This window comes from Anolis carolinensis, chromosome 3 (assembly GCF_035594765.1).
Source record: "Anolis carolinensis isolate JA03-04 chromosome 3, rAnoCar3.1.pri, whole genome shotgun sequence".
NCBI lineage: Eukaryota > Metazoa > Chordata > Lepidosauria > Squamata > Dactyloidae > Anolis > Anolis carolinensis.
Window position 1 is genome coordinate 677,403 of NC_085843.1, and position 11,395 is coordinate 688,797.

The following is an 11,395-nucleotide window of genomic DNA, read 5'->3' on the forward strand; positions in this document are numbered from 1 at the left end:
AGGGGAGCCCTATGGGGTCAAATACGACTGTTCTCTTCAATATGAATTCCATGTCTGTGTAGATTTCAATCTCAGAGAGATTCTATTCACACGGCATGCGTTTATAAGGTTTCTCCCCGGTGTGAGTCTTTTGATGCGAACGTAGATTTGAACTCTGAGTAAAGCTATTTCCACACTCTAAGCATAGGGTTTCTCCCCACTGTGAATCCTTTGATGTGAACGTAGACTTGAACTCTGGGTAAAGTCCTTTCCACACTCCAGGCATGTATATGGTTTCTCCCCAGTGTGAGTCCTTTGATGTGAACGTAGACTTCCACTCTCAGTGAAGCTCTTTCCACACTCCAGGCATGAATAGGGTTTCTCCCCAGTGTGAGTCCTTTGATGTACATCTAGACTTCCTCTCTGATTAAAGCTCTTTCCACACTCCAGGCATGTATAGGGTTTCTCCCCAGTGTGAATCTTTTGATGTTTACGCAGACTTCCATTCTCAGTGAAGCTCTGTCCACACTCAAGGCATGTATAGGGTTTCTCCCCAGTGTGAGTCCTTTCATGTGAACGTAGACTTCCACTCTTAGTGAAGCTCTGTCCACACTCCAGACATGTATAGGGTTTCTCCCCAGTGTGAGTCCTTTCATGTGAACGTAGACTTCCACTCTGAGCAAAGCACTTTCCACACTCCAGGCATGAATAGGGTTTCTCCCCAGTGTGAGTCCTTTGATGTGAATGTAGACTTCCACTCTCAGTGAAGCACTTTCCACACTCCAGGCACGTATAGGGTTTCTCCCCAGTGTGAAACCTTTGATGTGAATGTAGACTTCCACTCTCAGTGAAGCACTTTCCACACTCCAGGCATGAATAGGGTTTCTCCCCAGTGTGAGTCCTTTGATGTACATCTAGATTTCCTCTCCAAGCAAAGCTCTTTCCACACTCCAGGCATGTATAGGGTTTTTCCCCAGTGTGAATTTTTTGATGTTTACGCAGACTTCCATTCTCAGTGAAGCTCTCTCCACACTCCAGGCATGTATAGGGTTTCTCCCCAGTGTGAGTCCTTTGATGTGAACGTAGAGTTCCACTCTTAGTGAAGCTCTGTCCACACTCCAGGCATGTATAGGGTTTCTCCCCAGTGTGAATCCTTTGATGTGAACGTAGAGTTCCACTCTGAGCAAAGCTCTTTCCACACTCCAGGCACGTAAAGGGTTTCTCCCCAGTGTGAATCCTTTGATGTGAATGTAGACTTCCACTCCCAGTGAAGCACTTTCCACACTTCAGGCATGAATAGGGTTTCTCCCCAGTGTGAGTCCGCTGATGTTTACGTAGGCTTCCTCTCTCAGTGAAGCTCTGTCCACACTCCAGGCATGTATAGGGTTTCTCCCCAGTGTGAGTCCTTTGATGTACATCTAGATTTCCACTCGAAGCAAAGCTCTTTCCACACTCCAGGCATGTATAGGGTTTCTCCCCAGTGTGAGTCCTTTGATGTTTACGTAGACTTCCATTCTCAGTGAAGCTTTGTCCACACTCCAGGCATGTATAGGGTTTCTCCCCAGTGTGAGTCCTTTGATGTACATCTAGATTTCCTCTCCAAGCAAAACTCTTTCCACACTCCAGGCATGTATATGGTTTCTCCCCAGTGTGAGTCCTTTGATGTTTACATAGACTTCCACTAGAAGTGAATCTCTTTCCACACTCCAGGCATGTATAGGGTTTCTCTCCAGTGTGAGTTCGTTGATGCAAACGTAGATTTGAACTCTGAGTAAAGTTCATTCCACATTCCAGGCATTTATAGGGTTTCTCTCCAGTGTGTTTCTTTTGGTGCAAACATAGTTTTGAACTGCAACTAAAGCCCTTTCCACACTCCATGCGTGTATAAGGTTTCTCCGCAGTGTGAGTCTTCTGATGTGAACATAGATCTACACTCTGCGCAAAGCTCTTTCCACACTCCAGGAATTCATAGGGCTTCTCCGCAGTGTGTGTCCTTTCATGTCGCTGCAGACCATCTCTGAGTGCAACTCACTCTTTCCACACTCCAGGTATTTGGATGCTTTCTCCTTCACGTCCACTGTGATATCGGTGTTTCATTAGAATACAGATACTCGATTCTTCTTTTTTCCTTTTTTATCTGTGAGTTCAGGAATTCAGCAAGATCTTCACCTTGGGAGGATTTCTTCTTCCTATATTATTTCTTTCCTTACGGCACCCAAGACGTGGCTCCATAGAATCCTCATTTCCCTTGTCAAGAAAAAAGCAAAAGATCGAGAATGAAAGCCAGAAATCTTCTTCACCTCCAAGATTTCCACCTTTCACTTCATGGGTTATGTTGAAAATGGAAATACAGTAGAGTCTCACTTATCCAACATAAACAATCCAGCAGAACATTGGATATGCAAAAATATTGGATAATGACGAGTGATTAGGGGCCCCTGGTGGCACAGTGTGTTAAAGCGCTGAGCTGCTGAACTTGTGGACCAAAAGGTCCCAAGTTCAAATCCCGGGAGCAGAATGAGCGCCCGCTTTTAGCACAAGCTCCAGCCAACCTAGCAGTTCGACATCATGCAAATGTGAGTAGATCAATAGGTACAGCTTCAGCGGGAAGGTAACGGCGCTCCATGCAGTCTTGCTGGACACATGATCTTGGAGGTGTCTATGGACAAGGCCTGCTCTTTGGCTTAGAAATGGAGATGAGCACCAACCCCCAGAGTCGGTCACGACTTGACTTAACGTCAGGGGAAACTTTTGCCTTACTTAAAGGAGGGATTAAGGGAAAGCCTATTAAACATCAATTTTAGCTATGAATTTACAAATTAAGCACCAAAACATCATGCTTTACAACAAGTCTGCCACTTGTTTGCGATCTAGGCTGTACTTGTATGTTGCTGCCTAGAGAAACAGTTGTGGGAGGAAGACTGTGTTCGATAATACAGAATGTTGCATGAGTGAAGGTTGGATAAGCGAGACTCTATGGCATCAAGAAATGCAGACATCGAGGTCTTAAGCACACAAATAGATACCAGGAAAGGCAATCAATTATTCTCAATAAAGAAGGGAATAAATCCAGAAAGAAAGAAGAACAGGGAGGGTAAAAAGAATGAATGATAGAAGGAAAAAAAGAAATCTCCTTCCAATATTCCAGAAGGAACTGAAGACTTGGATGTCTGGACAAGCCTTTGACCATGTCTAGTCCCAATGGTCTGCAGTTAATGCCACAGAACTGCACTTTTGCCCTCTGCCCTTGTTCATTGACTAACATTTTCACCATCCTATTCCCTGCTCCTGTTTGCAGTGGGTTATGTTTTATGACCGGTCTCATCATAGGTTATTAGGTGCAGTTTTGAGCTTAAACCTTGTGTGATATGTTTTGGTTTTATCTTGTATTGTATTGTGTGTTTATTGTGCATTGGTTTTAGGCACACTGTGCCATATGTAACAGCCCTGAGTTTCTTTGGGGAGATGGAGGCGGGGTACAAAAGCAAGGTTATGATTAGAGTTGTTATTATTAATACTGGAGCATCACTTTGGTTTCATTGGGCTGAACACAAATGTGGCCAAAGGAACGGAAGGCAGGCAGGCATAAAGGAACGGCTCTTTCCAGTATTAAAAGGTGTCATTCACTGGATAATGGGTTTCCTGGAATTACCAGGATGTGCTGTATCCTGAGGGACACAACGATTACGGGGCTGCCTTTCACGTCTGCTTCCTGAGCATCCCAACGCAGGCGCCTCCTGCCATCAAAGCAATCCTGCTGCCAACCAAGACCTGCCTCTCCACCGTCTAATTCAAATCACCATTGAGGCTTGTTGGGATGTTCACAAAATGAGTCTCTGCTGAACCAAGTCCCCTCTGGGCCATTCACTCCCTCGGCTGAGCCCCAGGATGGGATGCAAAGACAAGCACAGCTCCACCCACAATGCATTTTCCTGTCAATCTTTCTCCTTTGCCCACTTCTCTCTTTTTTCCTTGTCCTTTGTCCATGTGATGCCTCATGGGCCTTGTAGTCCTGCTCCCAGTGCCATCGTGGCTAATGAAGACGAAAACATGGGGTTTTCGCCGGCTCAGCAAGAGCCGGAATCTTTCCAGATGCCTGATGTTGATGTTTTTGCCCAAGAACCCATTAAAACAGACCTTGAGCAGCTCTCACCCCCTTTTGCTAGGAGACAGTCCTATACTGCAGACAGGGGAGTGAAAGAACAGGTTCGCAGGAGTTTGAGAATTGCAGCTAAACAAGACACTGATTAGCCATGTTTCCCCTGGGAAAATCTAGGGAGTCTCACATCTGGAGGAAGCTGGGTTTCGTTTCCTGTTCTCTAGGGAAAGAGAAAGCTGGACACCTGCTTGGCAGGAAAACGGGGCCCAGATATAGGTGCCTGGCACGGTAGGTTCCGTGCGGAGTCAACGGAGCAGCTTCAGGAGTGATTTCATGTCTCCAGCCTAGTGTGGACTTCGCAAAGTCCACAAACCCAGTTACCTTGCTTTGCCTATCCAAGTATTCAAGATTTGCCTTGCCTTGTTCCTAGCCACGGATCTTGCTTCAAGAATCAAGTTTTATTCTCGACCTTGTTGTGGTTTTTACCTTGGACCCTGAAAGACCCTGGACGTTTCCCCACACTATTGCTTGGCAATAGTGTCTGTTTCGGTTTCTTGGATTTAACTTTGAACTCTAATATAATATATTGGACTTTACATTTCTGGACTAAATTTGACCTTTCCTGAAAGGTCTGTTGTTGGAGTATATTTTCTACTTGTTTTTATTACTCTTACATATTTCCTTAATAAAGATATTAGATAGTTATTGGCCTCCGTGTCCGGTTCTTAGTGCTCCGTTGCCACGGGCGTGACAGTCCAGAAGGAAAAAAGGTGGACCTGGGGCACGTCTTCACTGTGGAATGAATGCAAACTGACTCCACCTCAATTGCCATGGCCCAGTGGGGTTGCTGCGTGTTTTCTGGGCATGGCTCAACGCTTTTGGAAGAATGTCTAGTTGTGATTCAGAGAATAATACAGTAGAGTCTCGCTTATCCAACGTTCTGTATTATCCAACACAGTCTGCCTTTTAGTTCAGATATGTTGATATGGTTCAGATATATTGATGACACCTTCACCATTTGGAGCCATGGAGAAGAACTCAGCAAGTTCCTGGACCACCTCAACAGCATCCACCCAAAACATCCAATTCACCATGGAAATACAAAAGGAAGGGAAACTGCCATTTCTAGATGTTCTAGTTTAGGGGTCCTCAAACTTTTTAAACAGGGGGCCAGTTCACGGTCTCTCAAACCATTGGAGGGCCGGACGACAGTTTAAAAAACAAAAACTATGAAGAAATTCCCATGCACACTGCACATATCTAATTTTGAAGTCAAAAAACAAAAAGGGAACAAATACAGCCTCAATCATCATCATCATCAGAAAAATAATAAAGAGTGTTGGAAGAGACCCCTTGGGCCATCTACTCCAACCCCTTCTGCTTTTGTGCACCAAAATGTAATCCAAGCACCCCTGACAGCCACCCAATAATAATAATAATAATAATAATAATAATAATAATAATAATAATAATAATAATAGTGTGGTTTTCTGGCATTGTGTATTTCTGCCGCTTCTGTGACTGCTCATTTGGTTTTTGATGATTCCGTAGCCCACTTGTCGATGGATGTCCAGAATCAGCAACATCCACCGAGGTCCTTTTTATCCTGGGCGACGACCGAGCCAGTATAGACTTCGTTTGGGTTTGATTCTCCATAATACTATTAGGTTAGGTGCTCTTGGTTCCAATTCCTCAGCTGAGGCTTCTCTGGCTTGGTTGGAACTGCCGGTAGTTACACTACCGCCAGCACAGCCCTCAGCGTCCTCGGAATGGTTGAGCACCCCCACCACGTCAAAGTGGCACCTGCGGACCTCAAGATTGAACTGCAAAGACTCCGGCAGAAACCAGTGCAGGTGGTCCCGGTGGTGATGGGCACATTGGGTGCCATGCCAAAAGATCTCAGCCGGCATTTGGAAACAATAGACATTGACAAAATTACGATCTGCCAACTGCAAAAGGCCACCTTACTGGGATCTGCACGCATCATCCAAAAATACATCACACAGTCCTAGACACTTGGGAAGTGTTCGACTTGTGATTTTGTGAAATGAAATCCAGCATGTCTATCTTGTTTGCTGTGTCATACAACGTCGTTGTGTCAATAATAATAATAATAATAATAATAATAATAATAATACCATAATACACATGGTTGGAAGAGACCCCTTGAGCCATCTACTCCAACCCCCTTCTGCTTGTGTGCACCAAAACATAATCCAAGCACCCCTGACCAACAACAACAATAATACTGTAATAATCAGGGTTGGAAGAGACTAGCCTTCAAGAAAAATGAATCCACAACAGGGCTGCAGAGTTTTCTTTCAGTCATTCACATTGGAATGACTGCGGAGGAGGGAGAGAGGCACACACAGACTCCGTGCTTGTTTCTCAGTTTACAGAAAACCTACAAACACGGATAGATACCTTCATAAAAACTCCAACCATCACCAAAGTCAAAAAAAGAAGCACAATCAAAGCCCTGACAGATCGCTCAGAAAGAATCTGCAAACCTCTCTTCCTACAAGGTGAACTAAACCACCTAAACTGGCCAATGGAGACTCCACCATGAACATCAGAAGAGCTGTAAGGCCAAGAACAAGCCATGAGAGGAAAGACAAGATCCACCCCGAGGAAAGGTGTTCTTACCAGACATCAAGGGAACCACTGACCGCACAGGCAAACTGATGAAGAAACACAACCTACAAATTATCTACAGACCCACAAAGAAAATCCAACAAATGCTACGGTAGGCGAAGTACAAGAGAGATCCTCTCACCTCTGCAGGAGTCTACCACATACCATGCAGCTGTGGACACGTCTACATAGGGACCACCAAATGCAGCATTGCCCAGACACGAGTCAAAGAACATGAAAGGCACTGCAGACTCACTCAACCAGAGAAATCAGCCATAGCAGAGCCCTTGATGAACCAGCCTGGACTTAGTATATTATTTGAGAACACAGAAATGCTCAACCATTCCAACAACTATCATGTCAGGCTACACAGAGAAGCCATTGAAATCCACAAGCATGTGGACAATTTAAACAGAAAGGAGGAAACTATGAAAATGAACAAAATCTGGATACCAGTATTAACTCCAAAATCAGTACAGTAAATAAGGGACAACACTCTGAAAACAGAAGAATTCCAGACAGGAATCAATCAGGGGCAGCTCATGACTCTGAACAAAGGATTCCCCCAGGCCAGGAGGTGAAGCTGGGAAGGCCATTTAATACTAATTGAGGTGATTAATTACAACATTCACACTGGCCTCCAACAGACAATAGTTCTTTTCCCCACCCAGGACCTTCCACAGATATATAAACCTTCCTTGCTCAGTTTCTCCACATGCCTCACAACCTCTGAGGATGCCTGCCGTAGATGCGGGTGAAACGTCAGGAGAGAATGCTTCTGGAACATGGCCAGACAGCCCGGAAAACACACAACAACCCTGTCGGTTCTGATTATTTTTTTTCCCTTTGCTGATCACCCTCAATTTTGCTCTGGCCAGTAATAAAGCTGTAGTTTGTATCGCCTGCCTCAAGTGTCTAAAAAGAAAAGATACGAGGACTCACCAAGTCCCAACAGTGTGAGATGCATTGCTAAGAAGCATAAAATAGGATTGAAATGGGAAAAGACGGAGAAGAAAGTCAAAGAATGTTTGGCAAAGCATGTTGGTGACAATGCAGGTAATGTTGGATCAATGGGAGACAATGTGGAGTAAGGGTTAAAACTCACAGGATGTTATAATCTGAAAGAGAATGTCCATCAAATGAAGTAACCATGGTGTGTGGCTCCCGAGATGTGTAAGGAGGTCTCTCGCCAAGGCTTGCTGGAAATGGAAACGACAAGGGGGTCTTCTCACCATTTGTGGTGGGCAGGCAACGAGGCCCAGAAAGGCTGCGTTCAAATCCCTGAGCTCATCCAGAACATCTGGGGGCAGGGGGCTGGGGGGGGGGGGGGATGGAGCCAGTTAGAACCTGAGGCGTAGATGGCGTAGTGGACTAAGTGACTTGAAGGTTGGGTTGCTGACCTGAAGGCTGCCAGGTTCAAATCCCACCCGGGGAGAGTGTGGATGAGCTCCCTCTATCAGATCCAGCTCCATGCGGGGACATGAGAGAAGCCTCCCACAAGGACGGTAAAACTTCAAAATATCTGGGCGTCCCCTGGGCAACGTCTTTGCAGACGGCCAATTCTCTCACTCCAGAAGCGACTCAAGTTGATCCTGACACAAAAAAACCCTGTCCGAACGCATCTCTCCCTCTGAACCACCTTGGAGATTGAGAGCGTCCGCAAGCGCGACTGGCAGGGATGAGAGACAGGGCCGGCCGGCCGGCCTTCCTTCCTTCCTTCCCAGTGGTGGCCCCTCCCTCGGGGTGTGTGGTCAACCACACACACACCCCGCCTTTGGGAGAAAGGTACAATCTTGGCTGTGGGATCAGGCTTGTCGTGAACAGGGCAATGGCAGGTCTGGAACATGTGGAACCGCTCTGGAAAGGCTTTGACTACGACTAGGGATGGCGTGATTTTTATGGAAAGTCATGTCTTTAAATGTTTAATATTTCTTTATTTTATTTAAAGCATTTGTATTCCGCCCTCCTTCTCACCCCAAAGGGGACTCAGGGCAGAGTATATATACGGCAAGCACTCTGTGCCGGGACATAACTATAAATATACACAAACATTAAAATGGTCATATCTGCCTTAAAATCAGCTGTTGAAACCAACTCAGGACACCATGCTGGCTCCAGTCAACGGAGTGGGTTTCCTCTTATTGCCTCCTTGCCCTGCCCCAAAGGCTGGGTCCCACAGCCAGGCCTTGACCCTCTTTCTGAAGGACGGGAGGGAGGGGGGGGGCTGATCTCATCTCGCCAGGGAGGGGGGCATCACTGAGAAGGAAGGCCCTGTCTCTCTCTCTCTCGTCCCTGCCAGTCGTGCCTGTGTCTGACTTTAATCTAATCTAATTTTTTTTAATTGTGTATGTTCTAAGGCAGGGGTCCCCAAACTAAGACCCGGGGGCCGGATGTGGCCCATCGAAGCCATTTATCTGGCCCCCATGGCACAAGGGCAGAAGGGGGTTGGGCTAAAGGACCCAAGGGGTCTCTTCTTCTCTTACAACCATCATCATCATCATCATCATCATCATCATCATCATTATTATTAGAAGCAGAACAAGATGAGTCCACAGCAGACACTCTGCTGGCTGTTGTACTGGATCACACGCCAGACACTTCCCAAGTTTCTAGGACTGTGTGATGTATCGGCGAATAATGCGTGCAGGTCCCAGTAAGGTGGCCTTCTGCAGCTGGCAGGTGGGGATTTTGTCAGCGCCGATTGTATTTAAGTGCAGGCCAAGGTCTTTAGGCACTGTACCCAGTGTGCCGATCACCACTAGGATCACCTTGACTGGCTTGTGCCAGAGTCTTTGCAATTCGATCTTTAAATCCTCATATTGTGTCAGCTTTTCCAGTTGTTTCTCCTCAATCCTGCTGTCCCCTGGGATTGCAACATCAACAATCCATACTTTGTTTTTTAACACGATTGTGAGGTCAGAAGTATTGTGTTCCAAAGCCCTGTATTATTATTATTATTATTAACATTGAGGCTGGGTGGCCATCTGTCAGGGGTGCTTTGCTTGTGCTTTCGGTGCACAAAGGCAGAAGGGGATTGGACTCAATGGCCCAAAGGATCTCTTCCAACTCTCTTTTTTATTGTTGTTGTTGTTGTTATTGCTCGGTGGCCAACTATAGTCCAGCCCTCCAACGGTCCGAAGGATCGTGAACTGGCCCCCAGTTTAAAAAGTTTGGGGACCCTTGGTCTAAGGCATTGAGTAATTGCCTCTGCGTAAGCCACCTTGAGTCCCCTGCGGGGTGGAGATAGAGAGCAAGGCGGGGCAGAAGTAGAGCAAACAAGTAAGTAAACAATAAACCTGTAATTGTCTGGAGCTAAATGAAGACAGAAAAGAAGAAAGAGAAAATAGAAAGGGAGTCAAATTCCCATCTATGTTCTCTTGTTCTTGGCACCGTTTGTGTTTCTGTTCTAGGCTTCTTGTCTGAAAATTTTAAAACACTTTTAATGTAACTTTTGAAATGAAAAACGATGTTAAACAAGGAGAGTGGGTCTCCAGTGTAAAAGTGATGTGGCTTAAAACTCAGGAAGTCTCCAGGCAGCAAGCAAGGAAGGGCTTTATATCTTTAATGTTACATAATTTTTGCTGCATTTAACGATTGTGCGTTGCTTGGAACCCCACCCGTGGGAGAGGAGAAAAGTGGGATAGTCAATCAATAAATAAGAATAATAGACACAATATTTGCAGAAATATTTACGAAAAGTAATCATAAAATATTCACTAAAATATTCATGAAAATATTTAGTAAAAAACATTCATAAAAATGTCCTGGATGATGGAAGACACGGCAAAGAGAAGGAGGGAAAGGGAGAGGGAGGGATCCTTGGGTGGCTGTGAGGTTTCTGGGCTGCCTGGCCATGTCCCAGCAGCACTCCCTACTGGCGTTTCGCCTGCATCTGTGGCAGGCATCCTCAGAGGTGGTGCGGTCTGCTGGAAACGAGGTCCCTGCGGAATGATGCCCAGGGAGGGAGGGAGGGAGACAGAACTCTGGCGTGGCAATTAATCAATCACCTTGAACAGCATTGAATGTCCTTGCAGCTCCAAGGCCTGTCTGCTTGTTGCCTGGGGGGATCCTTGGTTGGGCGGCCTGGTGGTGGTCAGAGGGGCCCGGCCTGTCTCTCTTCTCCGATAACAGGCTGATCCTCCCCCACCCCCCCCCCACCCCCCGGCAGGGAGCAGCCAGGCCCTGAGGCGGCGAGGCTGTTCAGTGCCTGTCACGGGGGCCAATGGCAGCCTTCTCCCTCCCTTGGACAACCCTCCGCGGGGATGTAGAGACACGAACCCCGCCCGAGGCCTCCCCAGGAAGGAAGGGGCCTCCCTGCCACCAGGGCCTGTGGGCGGAAGGCCAGGAGAGCGTGCCGCGGGGAGAGGGCCAGGCCGCCCGGATGGGAACCGTGAGGGGCGCCTTCTTCCCGGGAGAGGGGCTCCCTGAGGGCTCCTCCCGCTCTCTCTCTGGGCCACTCCACCCCTGCCTCCAGGCCTCACCTTCTTCCTTCCTCGGCCTCTGGGCTCCGAGCGAGGGAGGGAGCCTGCCTTCCTTCCTTCCTTCCTTCTTTCTTTCTCCTCAGACGACGACGCCGCGCTCGCCTCTCGCTCCTAAAATGGCGGCGGATGAAGGCGAGAGGGAGGGCGGGGCTGAGTGACGTCAGCACCAGGGGAAGAGAAGAGAGGAGGCGGGCCCTGCGCA

General features: G+C 47.1%; 2 protein-coding genes across 2 annotated transcripts in view; both read right to left on the reverse strand.

The window, feature by feature from the left end:
* Positions 1-11,330, reverse strand: part of LOC103281175 (zinc finger protein 420) — a 32,728-nt gene extending 21,398 nt beyond the window's left edge. Inside the window, exon 1 of the mRNA XM_062977020.1 lies at positions 11,194-11,330. The gene's annotated coding sequence lies outside the window, so the exon portion shown is untranslated. The remainder of the gene's footprint in view (positions 1-11,193) is intronic.
* On the reverse strand, positions 69-11,330 carry LOC100559098 (gastrula zinc finger protein XlCGF26.1). Its single transcript, XM_008122191.3, has 2 exons — positions 11,194-11,330; positions 69-2,226 (listed from the first exon to the last, which is right to left on the reverse strand). The coding sequence occupies exon 2, from the start codon at positions 1,855-1,857 to the stop codon at positions 178-180; it is 1,680 nt and encodes a 559-aa protein (XP_008120398.1). The 5' UTR covers positions 1,858-2,226; positions 11,194-11,330; the 3' UTR covers positions 69-177.
* Positions 11,331-11,395: the final 65 nt, after the last annotated feature.

What these genes read in the sequence shown, in the direction of transcription:
- LOC100559098 (XM_008122191.3), bottom strand. Translation starts at nt 1,857, where the DNA reads ATGGAGTGTGGAAAGGGCTTTAGTTGCAGTTCAAAACTATGTTTGCAC.